At 30.1% G+C, this 14,831-nt stretch overlaps 1 protein-coding gene across 1 annotated transcript in view; it reads left to right on the forward strand.

Moving 5' to 3' along the window:
• Positions 1 to 14,831, forward strand: part of Imp (IGF-II mRNA-binding protein) — a gene marked incomplete in the record, with an annotated part of 198,720 nt that overhangs the window by 54,384 nt on the left and 129,505 nt on the right. The window contains 1 exon segment of the mRNA XM_024360136.2: positions 8,866 to 8,925. Within this exon segment, the coding sequence (XP_024215904.1) occupies positions 8,866 to 8,925 (60 nt within the window).

Genomic DNA, 14,831 nt, shown 5'->3' on the forward strand with positions numbered 1-14,831 from the left:
CGGCTGAGAAGTCGGTATAATTGGCTGAATCGTCTGTTGAGTTCTTGTCTTTTGAGTCTAGTATGTTGGTTCCAGGTGAGTCTTTTGTCCAAAGTGAATCCGAGGTAGCGCAATGTGTCAGATCTGGGAAGAGGTATATTGTTAAGAGTGACAGGTGGGCAGAAGCTTCGGCAGAGAGTGAAACTAAACTATTAGTAATCGTAAATAGTCCCGTTGTTTACGGACGCGCAACATAGCCTTTTATACTGAGGGAAGAGGCCTAAAGGTGTTTTGAAAATCAAGTATTACGTAAAATATCCGGAATAAAAAAATATGGGTCAACGGAAAAATTTAATTGAATTGAGAGAATTGCACCCGGTTAATATAATTCAGGTTATAGCATGTAGCAGGTTGCGGCGTGTAAGGTGGGACTTAGTAATGAGTGTATACCTAAAATGATAATAAACACTGAACTGACGGGTAAACGTCCGAGGTGTAGACCGAAATGTAGATGGGAGGATTTCGTTAAGACTGATTTAGTGGATTTGGGTTTGAAGGGGTCTCACTGGACAGATGAATGTAATGAACGATGAGTAGTATCGGTAAGCCTGTATTATTTCTTACTCTAATTAAAAGAGCCAATTAGCTGAATACATTGCCTATTAGATTTGTTAATTTTAGGAATTAGTTTCGAGTGTTATTAGTTTAATCAAAAGTATTTAGACATGTATTCATAATATAATTTAAATATATCCCAGGTAAAGATAGTACATAAATATTTATTTTGGCTTCTCATCTATCTTGATGGTAGACTACAATCATCTATCGCCTGATAGTACCCAACGAGCCATGGTATTTCACCTACTATCTGAAAGAAAACTTTTGATTAGACTTTGATGGAACTCCAGCATCATTTTGTTTTTACATTTTAAAATTTTTATACTCTGTCAATAAATCCTCAGTAACAATGCTGCATTAAGGTTAATAAAATATAAATCTATTTTATTTTATATTATATGTCTAAATCTACCTTTAGCCTTGAAAACATTCAGTTACAACTAGTATCCGTCGTAGGTTGTAAGTATGTTAAAATGTAAAACCGTAATAGCAAAAATAATTAGAGCGAATATTAATGGTATTCGTGACCTTTAGTTTAACATGTTAAAGTGTGTTAAATGGAAAAATATGTTTTAAATGGAGAAATATTTCCTTCTGTTAGCAATTTAAAACGATACAACATTCAACAAGGTTTAGAGTCTATTAACTGCTTTGAGGAAGAAGGCTGGTAAGCTGCCAGAAAAATGTGAACATGAAAAGGCGGGGTTTATGTGCCTTTCAGGGGCGTGATAGGAGATGGGGAAGTACCGGTGCACTGGTGGTGTGGCTAAGTAACGAACGAATCCATGAAATGTTAAAAAACCGAGTAGTAGATCGAAAAGTAGGTGATAAGATTACATCAAGGGTGATTTACTAGATTTGGGTTGAGACAGGCGTTAATGGGAGGATGTGTTATCGGCGGCGAACCTTCGAGTTCACAAGGTCTTGATTATTATTAATATTATTATTTCCTAACTAACTATCTCTCCCACTTCATCCTAACATTTATGTTTTATTCGTGGACTTCCTTTGGCTTAACTAAAAATCGTTATTTTAGATTTAGTGATATTCAGCACTTATTTTCATTTAGAAATTGCTTCAATTTAGCTAATATATTTATAATTTTTTATATAGTAGTGAGTTTATGAACAATACTATATCATCCGCAAATAGGAGATTATTATCGTCGTTCCTGTAGGATAAAATTCCATACATAAATGCATAATAGAAATTATCTTTTTTGTGATGCACTATGGCCCTTTTGATTTGTCTTTTCTTTCCTGTTGATGCTTCTTCTAAGTTTATCTTGTTCTCTTTTGATATTGCCCTAATTGGTTAGTTATTTTTTCTATTTGAGAGATATTCCCTTCAGGAAGTGTGATTTGCTTTTGTCCTAAGTAAAGTCCTGCCTTCCCCGTTGTCCAGGTACTGGCTCATACTCAATTCCTACATGCCGGACGTTAAACGGACAGCACCTGCGACGTAGAAGAGATATAGGAGTCGCTATTTACAATGGCCTGTATAGGCGATGCTCAGACACCGCAGCTGCGCCAGAAGCTAGAGGCGTACGCTAGGGATCGACTAGTACCATTGGTCTAGGCAGGTGGGCCAGCCATCTGCTCTAGGGTCTAGCAATTATAGTCTTCTAAGGGCCGTTTCCTTTCATCTTCTGGCCAGGAAGGATCAACATCTAGAAGGGCATCATCCTTCTCCTTCCGTTTACATTTGCCAAGAAAATAAATCTAATATGTTAATAATATCGATGCATACATCGTAAACAGGTTTAATGTGTAAGGATCAAGTCATAACTTCATTTTTTTTCCAGTCATTTATTTTGCTCTCATTAAATAACAAAATTATATTAATTTATTAGATTGTAGGTAGATAGTCCGGTTGGCGGTGAATAAAGGTATCAAATTAGTAAAAGAAAACTATTTATTGTTAACCAACGTTTCGTCCCACTTTGGTGGGCTTCGTCAGGGCTAAATAAAAAACAAGATACGAACATTTTAAGATTTAGAAAACATTAAATTAAAGAACAATTCATAACAATTGTTATGTTTATAAAGTATATAAAAAATAAATAATAAATAAGGAAGTACATTCATGTAGATGAACTAGAAACTAGTTGCTAATAAATACAACCAGGGTTCTGTTACATAATGAAGTACAAACTAATACTATTACTCTTGTAGTTTGTATTCAGTACAATTTCACTGAGTTATTCAATTCTGTGAATAATTTTTTTACTTTTAAACTCCTGTAACATCACTAATAATCGTCTCCATCTTGAAACAAAATGTATTAGTACATGGCTCATGTACTTGTATTTATGGGCTAATACTTTTGATTTCCATTATGAAACAAGCCCCAGGTGTGATAAAGTTCTAAATACAGTTGTGGGCTAATAAATTGTAAAAAATACTCGCAAGAACTAGTTGGGCCATAGACCGTGGAGGTCCAAGTCCTCGCGCGATGTATTAGGCATTAGATTGCGCGAACGCGTGTTTCTTGGTGTGCTATTTTTTTGTTTCGTAGGGTTCGTCACTCCCACGCTTATTTTTTGTGAGTGCCACCCATTGGCTAACGGGCCTCACAAATGCCCGTGGGAGGCTACAATTGAGTTTTGTATAATTTGTGATGCTTGAAAAAATCCCGGATAGAGCTGGGCTCAAACTCACAACCTTTGGGTTGGTAGACAGGCGCGTTGACATGCTGTTACCATCGCCCCCTAGATAAAACAGATAGGTGAAGTAAATATAGCATAGATGAGGCATAGTAATATGTAAAAGAGAAATATTAAGAAAAATAACCAATAAAAATTGGGGAAAATATCTGTCAGATTGAAACAAAGATCATCACTGAGGAGGAATTCAAGTTTCCCCACTTCTACTAGCCCTTAGGAAGGGCAAGATTTTTTATGATATATAGATAGATAAACTGATCTCTTATCTAATACTACAATAGTTATTTTTTTTCTTTTAGCCCTGACGAAACTCTGTAAAGTGGGGTGAAACGTTGGTTAACAAAAAATAGTTTTCTTTTACTATTTTGATGCTATCTTCCTACAATTTACTTCGTACGGTCAATTATTTTCTTCCAATATTAATTTATTAGGTATTCACCATTATTATCTATAATCTTCTTCCATCTTCTTGGCAGTTTAGCAATTCCTTCCTTGTAAAATGTGATTGGTTTCGACTGAAAGAAGTTCAAAACTTCCATTTCTGAGGTTAAAGAAACAGTTTAACGTAACGTGTATCACAGCAAACAGTTGACAAAAGACTAAATGAAGCCTTACCAGTGTGATAGTCAAAACAAACACTTGATGGCGGGTAGATACGATCAATAAATTTTACTTAGCTGCTTCGGAACTTACACATGACCCGATCTAATATATTCACGCTGTATAATATTCTGAAATCAACATTTTTCCCTTAGCTTACCTATATATGTTTGTTGCAAGTGTGGAGAAATTTGAATTCGAGTTTTCAACAGAGATGGCTCTTTGAGGTCTAATAACTCTTTGTGTGTGTGTGTGTGTGTGTGTATGTGTAGATAACCTAGCTAAAAAATAAAATTCGTTCGAAACCGAAATTACATATTTAGAATATTTGAATGCCTGGGAAGTCACTGCTACTTCTTCGATAAAATCGACTAACTTGATGTGCTATTTTATGTAAACGATTTATAGTCCTGATGAATCTCTACAAACAGGGGGTGAAACGTCGGAAAATAAATTGTCGTTAACTATTTTTCTTTCTCTTTTGTCTGAAACCCTGACCATCTTCTTCATAATTTGAAAATATACGGACAATTATATATATAATATGTTATAAATTGCAGTTCTATGAAAATTATTGGTTAATAATATAGTATGGTCTAATATTTGAAATTCTGACGCTTTCCTGATATCTCGAATCCTATTTTCCTCGATTTCCCAAAAATTCAACCGAAAAATAATTTTGCCGATGTTCTTGATTAGAAGGCAGTTTTAGGTACTTCAAAGATAGCTTTGAACACAAAACATTGGTTTCCTGTAAGTGGTATGCCAAGAACATCTACACAAAAATTTATCATAAACAATCAAATCTATCCAATTTATTTACTGTTTTTCTAGGGTTAAGATGTTCATTTACTTTGTTACATCAGGCGAGCAGTGGCATATGCAAGGGGGAAATAAATTTATGTATTTTGCGTTCTTTTGTACTTCAAGTAATAATTATTTTGGGTAATACTAGTTTATTTATTACTTTTTCCTATTCGAAAAATAATTTTGTGTTCGTTCTTGATCAGCAGGCAGTGTAAGGGACTTCAAAGATGGTTTTGAACACAAAACATAGTTGGTAGGTGTCATCTACGCAAAAAGTAGTCATAAACAAAAATATAACTAAATTGTCATGGATACTACGTTCATTTATTTATTTATTTATTTACAATAATTTAGGGCTCTTCAGCCACTGAGGTCATTTTTTCCCTATACAAATGATTTATGAGAAAACAGTTGAAGGATACAAGTATATAAATTTCAATTTTGTTCTTCTTTTTTATTCAGAAAAAAATTCTGTTTCCTTTTACAATATATTATTATTAATTATCACTATTTTTTAATATTTCTGCTATATTGATCCCCAGTCCAATTTCCTCTCGTTTATTATCGTAGGCATAGCACTAAGAATGTTCAGTATTGTTGAAGGTACCCGATCTTCCTTATGACCGTACTCAAGTGTCACTCCTGATAGTACAGGAGCCTAGAAAAAAAATGTAGTTATTTCACCCCAATTTTTTATTACTTTAATGAAAACTATGTATAATTACTAGTCGAAACTAATGAGTCTACCATGTATTGGTAGAGAAAATATAAAATGGCGGCTATTTCAAAACGTTAAAAAAAAATTAATTTTTCATTCGGAGCTCTATATCTTGAAACTACCAACAACATTAGAAAACCTAAGAGAGCACCTTTTAAAGTATAGTATATTTGCTAAAATATGAGCCCTAATAAAGCTACTTACGTTCAATAGTTCTAGAAATATAGCATTTTAAAAGAAACTGTTCATAAAAAAACGTATTGAAAGATCAGTAGTAATTGAATTTATTTTCAGAAATTTATATCTCAAAAACCATTCGACGTACAGATGTCAATTACCACTCAAATAAAAGCTAGCTTAATGGACTATAAAATAGTCTTATCGTAAAACGTTTATCTTTTTAGGTGTAGTAGTTTTCATGATATTTGCTAAAACAAATTGATTTATAGTTGTTCGCAGTTATATAAAATAACTGTCATTTGCTCCTCTTGGGCTCTTGTACTTTGAGTGTCCTATCCCGATAGTACAAGAGCCCAAGAGGAGAAAAAAGACAGTTATCTCACCCCAATTTTTGATTACTTTAATGAAAACTATGTATAATTACTAGTCAAAATTGACGAGTCTGCCAAGTATAGGTAGGGGGAATATAAAATGGCGGCTGTTTGAAAGCGATAAAAAAATTTAATTTTTCATTTGGAGCTCTATATCTTAAATTGTAGAAACAACACAAGAAAACCTAAACAAATTTGCTAAAATATGAGCCCTAAAAAGAGCTATTTACGTTAAATAATCCTCGAGATATAGCTTTTTAAAAAGCAACTTTTCATAAAAATGTTGTATGGGATGTACTGAAAGATCGGTAGTTAGTGAATTTATTTTGAAACATCTATATCTCAAAAACCATTTATCGTACAGATGTCTATTAGCACTCAAATTAAAGCTAGTTTAATGAGCTATAAAGTAGTTTATGATGTTTATCTTCGTAGGAGTAATTGTTTTCATGAAGTTTGCCAATATAAATTGATTTATAGTTTTTCGGACAAATTTTCATTTACCAAATTTATATTTATATGTGAATATCATAAAAACTACTACCCCTACAAAGATAAGTGTCATAAACTACTTTATAGTAAGTTAAATTTCCTTTATTTTGAGTGTTGGCAGCACATATACCTGTCGTCTTATGGATCTAGAGATATATTTTTAAAAAAATCCAACATTTTATACAAAAATTAACATGTTGTGAGTTTATTTCGTCAAATATCATAAAAACTACTACTCCTGCAAAGATAAACATTATTAACTGTTTTGTAGTAAATTTAACTATCTTTAATTTTAGCGCTGGCAGACATCTGTTCGTCAAATGGTTTCTGAAATGAAATCTTTCATAAATCAAACTTATTGTCCGAACAACTATAAATCAATATATTTTAGCAAATATCAGGAAAACTACTATTCCTACGAAGATAAACATCATAAACTACTTTATAGTCCATTAAACTAGCTTTAATATGAGTGCTAATAGACCTCTGTACGTCATATAGTTCCTGAGATATAGATTTCTCAAAATAAATTAACTTATTACTAATCTTTCAGAAGATTTTTATATCTTAAGTGTATCTCGAGAACTATAGGACCTAAATAGCTCTTTTAGGGCTAATATTTCACCAAATTTATTCTTCTTTAAATAATGTGCTCTTAGTTTTTCTAGTGTTGTTGGTAATTTTTAAGATATAGAACACCGAATGAAAAATTAGTGTTTTTTAAGGTTTTGAAACAGCGGTCATTTTTTATTTCCCCTACCTATTCTTGACAGACTCATCAAATTTGACTATTAATTATACATAGTTTTCATTAAAGTAATCAAAAATGGGGGTGAAATAACTGGGTTTTTTTCTTCCCGGCTCTTGTACAATGAGGGGGGTCTTTACATCTTCTGTTCTTGGTAGTTTTAGTTGTTTTCGACTAGGCACTGCAAATGATTTAATAATTCTAAGTTTATTGTCCCTTGGCTTAAACCCAATTTACTACCATTTTTCGAGTGCCTTCTCTGAGTACTTCTCAAGAAACTATTTCTTTTATCTCATTTTCTTCGATGCCACAGTGACCAGGTAACCATGATAAATTGAACCATACATCCAGTACAATCCAATGTTTATAGATTCATCAGCGTTTCGACTTCGAGTGAATTTTGTAGATAAATGTTTTTCAAACCCGTTAGATCTGAATCCGTACCAATGTATGTCTGTTTTTACTCAATTTTCAATTTTCCTACTGCGCGATTAATTGCGAAATAAGTTTCGCCCATTACAAGGAGGAACATGACGGATGTAAATACATTTTTACGTCATCTGAAATAATTGAACCTACTCCATCCTGCCTTTTAGATCCGTTTGTGCAGATGTAGTTCCGTTCGAAAGGTTTGAATTGGAAATCGTAGGTTTCCATTAACCCCAATTTTGATCCCTGGTTCTATTTGAGTTTATGAATGTTTGGATTTGGAGGTAGCAAGGGTTCTGAAAATAGAATTTATAAATATAATTGTATCCATAAAAATTTAGTTACCGTTTTATTTATGATTAATTTGTGTCCAACATATATTATACACAATTTTGGCAACAGCCTCTTCGCTAACAGAAATGAAAATTTGAATTAAAGTAAAAATGATTTATTATTTATTTTTTATTATTATTATTATTATTTCTATTTATTCTTTCTCGACCTTTATTTAATTTGAACTTACTTTTTTATTTTCCGTCTTTTAGTGTGTTAAATTTTATTTTCTGATATCTGCCTTTCTATTTTTACGTGTTATTACGTTCATTTTTAACCTAATAGTTTAGGTCATTTTAGTTGCTTTTGTATCTTTAAGCCCCTATGAAGCTCTGCAAAGTGGGACGAAAAGTTGGCAAATAAATAGTTTTGTACTATTTTTATTTAGATTATTATTATTAATTATTTTATATATTCTTGTTTGAGAGTGGTTTAGTTTATTCTTAATTTAAAACAAATTTGAACCTTTTTTTCTCTCAACCTTTATTCTTTACAATTTTTCCAACGTTTCGACCCTCAGGCCATTCTCAAGCATACCTTCATATTGATGTGAAAAGTTTTTTGTAAAAGTTTAAATCTAAGAAAAAAATTTTTAGAAAAGGTTATATGGGACAAAGGCAATTAGCCTGCATTTTTAAGATTTGAAAAAGGAAATGACATCAATATGAAGGTATGCTTGAGAATGGCCTGAGGGTCGAAACGTTGAAAAAATTGTAAAGAATAAAGGTTGAGAGAAAAAAAGGATCAAATTTGTTTTAAATTAAGAATATATTTTTTTTTTTTTTTCCGCACTCCTGACTATCTTCTAGATAATTTGAATTAAATAATTTCTTTTCTGATTATGTTTTTATGATTATGTTCTTTGATTTTTTACAAAATCTTTGTTGTTTTTAAAAGTTGTAACTTTTTTTTTCTTTTTTTTTAGAAACGCAAGAATGACTGTAGATCATCAAACAGGCATGCCTATGACGAACGGTTACAACAAGTAAGTAAATTATATTACTCATTTAGTGTTTTATCATATTTTTTACACTAGACTTCAATATTTAATTTACAAAAATATATATCATTATATATTTAATAAAATATTTTAATACAAAAATTAGAAATCACGCCGTTTTCTAATTTTAGCTACTTTTACGGCTAAATGATGTATCAGAAGAGAGTACTTCTATTTTTAAGTAAATGTTTCAAAAGTGAGATAACACTGTCCCTAAATCAGGGTTTGACCTTTGTTATTATTTTTTTTTGTTCCACCTGACGAAATAAGTTATCGAAAACATAGGAGGTACCAGGTGGTAGGTGTAAACTACCAGATATACATATAACTACCTCCTATTCAATAACTTATTTCGTTAGGAGGGTACGAAAAAAAATGTTTTGGAGGTTAGTTGGCAGTGAACAATTGACTTATATTATTTTTGGTGTTGTATCATTCCAGAGATTGTGATATGCAATAAATAGACCAATACTCCAATAAGTATCTGTTTAAAGGTATGATAAGTAAGGCTGTCCCAGAGTGAGAAGGGCCACCTGTTTTAGTCACTTTAGTCTATGTTGCTCGATTGAACTAATATTTTAAACTGAGTCTTATTATTATTAAGTACATTCTTAAAGTTAATTATAAAAACAAGTAAATTTCTACTTATTTATGAGTTTGAATTAAAATTATTTTTGCTAGATTAACTCAAGTAACATGTTTGGTTAATGTTATCATAAGAATTTGAGTAATTCTCCCAGATAGGGACTATTTTTAAATAATTTTCTGGTACAAGTACTTAGTTTCAAAATGATCGTATATTTTTATGTGTATGTTTATATGAAGATTTATTTTGATACCTTTTTAAAATACCATCACACTATCACCTTCAAAAGAAATTTTTATATTTTATATACTTTCAACATTATTTTTTTACCTTATATCAATATATCTAAGACTAAACATTTCTGATATTTTTGGTAAGTTAAGAATTATTCAGTTTAATAAGAAGAAGAAAGGAGGAGGAAGAAAAAAAATAAAGAAAACACTCAATCGAAAGATAACTAGATTTATATATTAAAGTAACCAGAAAGAGTGTTGACCTGTTAAATAACATATTTCTTTTTATATTCGTTTTTTTTTTCTTTTTTTACATCATAAATTATACAAAGCTTTAGTTTTAAAACAATTATAAATATAACTTTATATTCTTTAAATATCATAGACTATTTATTACATACGATTCAATGCGTGTTCAAACTCACTAATTTCTTTAACAGATATATTCATTCATTCATTATTATTGTTGGAAAGTATACAATTTATTTATTATTATTATTATGATTATTTGTAAAATACTATAAATTTTAACTATTAAAAATATTAATTCAATAAGGTATAATACTGTTTACCTTTGTATGATTGGATTTATTGGATCATTTAATTTCAGTTCACTCGTTTATGTTAAAAAATTAAAACCGAAACACTCTATTTTAATATTGATATACTTTGAATATTGCTATATTAGTTAACTAAATCCGATTGTGCCATACTATAATGGCTACGTTGTAATATAAGCCAATATATATCTATAATTTAATCAATTCCAATTCGCAGTAAACATATGAACATAGCAACATGGAAGAATATAAAATATAATAGAAAAGAAAATTGCAAAATATACAATTGGTAGATTTATTGTTGGCTTTCTTCAATAACATTCTGCCTGTGATATCGGGGCCTAAATTTCGAAATAATTTTCCAAATAGTTTTTTTCCGAGGCATTTTACATTCATTTGATAGATAAGAACTAAGGAAAAATATGACAAAACAACAAATAAAAACTTTAAAAAGAAAACAGACACATTTTACTAAATCTTCGATATATATAATCAACCAACCAAGTAGTGAAGGATAAGAAAAGTAATGGCACAGTGTTTCTCATATCCGCCACCGAAAGCGCTCGTAGTCGCCCATTATCTACACAAGTACCCAAATCCTAATAACGTTATCCGATTCGTCCAAATAAAACAATTGAAATATCTTTATTGTTCCACACTTTTTATGGATATAAAAGATTCCTATACCTATGAACTCAAATTAATTATTAAATGTACAAGTTATAAGAGGATAAAATTATTCTGCAATATTCTTGAATAAATTATTTTTCGTCTCCTAGACATTTCATTGAAAGTACTTTCTCGACTCGAGAACAACTTTCCAGCTCACAAAGGCGGTAAGAATTCTCATTTTTCAGTTTCATTTTATTTTATTGCAGTTGACCGACAGCAAGAATATTTTTAATCTCGCATCCTCGTAATTTGAAAGGAATATTCGTAACAGCAAAATTTGAATAGATATTGTATTTTATAATTTTTATAATACACGATTTATTTTATAAATATTTAATACAGGTGCAAAGAACGACAAGAGCCCCGTGGAAAAAAGGGGCAATTTTTTTTTTTTTCTCAATTTTTTATATATAATTACTAGTGGAAATTGATGAGTCTACAAAATATTCCAAAGTGGAATAAAAAATTATAGCTATTTCAAAGTTAATTTATTTTTTTCTTTCGGTGCTTCTTATCTTTAAAACTACCAACAACACTAGAAAAGCAACAATTCATAAAATAATAAAAGAAAAGTCAGTGTTTGGTAAATTTATTTTGAGAAAACTATATCTTAGGAATTATTTGACGTACAGATGTCTGTTAGGTTACATTAAATCTAGTTTATTATGCTGTAAAATAGCTTATAACGCTTATCTTAGTAGTAGTTTTTACCAAATTTGCTAAAATAAAATAATTTATAGTTGTTCGAAATTTTTAATATGCGAAATTCATATTATATGTGAATATCATAAAATCTACTATAACTTCTAAGATAATTGTCTTAAACTACTTTATAGTTCGTTAAATTCTATTTAATTTGATTGCTGGCAGTCATCTGTACATCCAATGAGATATAGTGTTTTATGAATAAAATATTTTTGCCGAACAACTATAAATCAAAATTTTGTGAATTTATTTTCGAAAATGCTATAAAACTACTACTCATACGAAGTTATGCGTCATAAACGGCTTTATAGCACATTAAACTAGGTTTAGCTAATAGTCATATATATGTTTAATTCCTGAGATATAGTTTTGCCTAAATAAATTCGCCAACTACTGAATTTTTAGTGCATTTTTTATGAAATATTGCTTTTTAAAAACTTTACTTCTGAAACTATTGAATCTAAATTGTAAAAGTAGAGCTGATCTTTTAACAAATTTACTCTAATTTAAATTATCTTTTATTATTTTTCTAGTGTCGTAGTTAGTTTCAAATATCTCGATATCTGAATGATTTTTTTTAGCTTTTTGAAATTGCCGCAATTTTTTACGACATCTTTAGAGAGTTTTAAGTGAAAACCATTAAAAAATACAATTCATTACTATATTAACCTATATAGGTCGTAAGTCACCTTACAAGGCGAAGCATGTCGAAATTAGGTACAATTTTACGTTTTCGGGCAGCAATGTTTTCCCGCCTGTTGTCATTCAGTTTGGTAAGGTTAATATGTTGCAACAGTCCACTGTGACATTCACGTGTGATAGTCAAACGTGGCAGTTAATGCGACACTTAGTCTAGTGCTTGTTCAATTAACGATCACGCCAGAGCTAGTGTGACAGTACTATCATGACTCTAATAATCATACAGTAACAGTAATAACGATTTTCCAAAAGCGGATATATGCCTGAGTTGTAACAGCACGATTTTTTTTTGTAATAGCCCAACACTACATGTTACTTTATATAATCGATTTTACACTTTTTTATGATATTTTTCAAAAATGGCTTTACCTATTTTGATTAAACTCGGTATATCAATGTAATATTAAGCGATCGTTAATATCAGTAAGGTGATATCCTCATTGAAATAGTCTGACTGGCCTTAAATGCGGATTTATTTTTTTTTAATATTCCTTTAAAGTATCATTAATTTTGTTTGTTTGAAATAATTAACCATCTTATATTTTATTGATTAACGAAAAATTGATGAATATAAACTATGAAAGAAATTGTTTACTAACTTAGAGGAAAAATAAGAGGAAAAATATTTACATGTAAAGTCGTAGAATGACAGTGCGTAAATAAAGCGAGTTTCACAGTAAAGTGGGGAACGTATGCGCAGTACGTTTACCAGTCTGATAGCTGTTCATATAATTATAGTTATTAAATAATTAGTTTTTTAATTTCACTGAACCTATATTTGAGACTTAAAGGTTACTACCTTCATTAAATCGTTCTTAGTATTTTCAAAATTGATTTTATAACAATTTTAGAATGATATGATCACATATGATGAGTTAATAGTTGATGGTTTAGGGTGTAGTCCAAGATGGTTGGGGGTGCGGTCAGCGAAGAACACAAGTAAAAATTTATTTATTTGTGCCAACGTTTCGGCCTGAATTTCAAACCTTCATCAGGGCTAAGAACAAAAAAAAAGATAACAACCAGTACGTTAACAAGTCTGATAGCTGTTCATATGATTATACTTATTATATAATTAGTTTTTAATTTCACTGAACCTATATTTCAGCTTTAAGCTTTACAGGATTTCAACCTATCCCCATAAAATCACTCTTAGTTAATATTAAAGATACTACTAAAAATACTAAGTTTTATTCTCATTAAAATAGACTGATAGTGCTTAAATTACTAGCGTCTCTCATTGTTATTAGTAATAAAAATGAATAATCTATGAAAGAATTTGATATCAACTAAAGAAGAAAATAAACCTTTTAAACTATTTCAGTGAACATAAGACCAAGGTTGTATTAAAGCCTATTTTTTTTCAATTTAGTTTTGAATAAATAGTTAAGACTTCAATATAAATTTTAGTCAACTGTTATATTAATATTTTAATATTTGTTATATAGGGGAATTTGTTGAACAAATAAAATAAGGGTTGTGAAATGGAAGGGAAAGAAAAAAAGGAATAAATTGAAAAACTTGTATTTAGTTTGTAGACTGGTATTAATTGTAAAATAAAGTAAAAGAAAACTGTGGAAAAAAAAGTTATCTTTCTATTATATTATATCATATAAAAATATGTAATTTATGTATGTCCGATCAAGGATTGATCAGTATGCTGTGTAATGTAGCAACCCGATGTATTTGGGCAGCATGGATGAATAAAGCATTTCTTTCTCTTCTCTAAATTGCTGCCATAATTTTACAAAAAAAAAAAAAAAAGTTAAAATATTGGTACGACTAATGTTATTAAAAGTGCTTTCATGAAAATTATTGAAATCGGAGTTTGGATCTCATTTGGAAAAGTATTGCCACAGTGAATAATATACAAATGTCTGAAAACGCAAGGAAATATTTACATAAAATGTATCCATAATAGATATATTATAGAATCCAAATCAGTCAGTATAAATAAAATGGTACTAAGACCCATCTTAACATATGCCTGCCCTATAAGGAGCTTTCTAGTTCAACCAAAATTTTTAAAAATACAAGTATTCCAAAACAAATTCCTCAGGATTATCGATAACCATCCATATTACGTAAGAATATCATGTAAGACACTCTCAATTAAATATGACACCGTACATGATTGGATATATGAACTGATATATAATTTCTTCCAGTCTTGCCCCAACACATTAAACCCTCCAATTACAGAAATAGGAAATTACACTAGAACTACAACCCTTCGATGTAAATGCAAAAAACTAAACTTATATTAACGTAAATATAAATCAATAACAGGTATCATGTTATTACGTATTTTCTTTTAATTCAATAATTTTTTTTTGGGGGGGGGCTCCTCCGCTTGTATTACAAAAATGTAAAATAGAATAATTATGTAAAATGTAATTAGTATCAATAAAATTATATTTTAAAAGAGTGTAGCCC

The sequence above is a fragment of the Halyomorpha halys genome, unplaced genomic scaffold (assembly GCF_000696795.3).
Source record: "Halyomorpha halys isolate HHAL.00 unplaced genomic scaffold, Hhal_1.1 Scaffold1036.1, whole genome shotgun sequence".
NCBI classification, from domain to species: domain Eukaryota; kingdom Metazoa; phylum Arthropoda; class Insecta; order Hemiptera; family Pentatomidae; genus Halyomorpha; species Halyomorpha halys.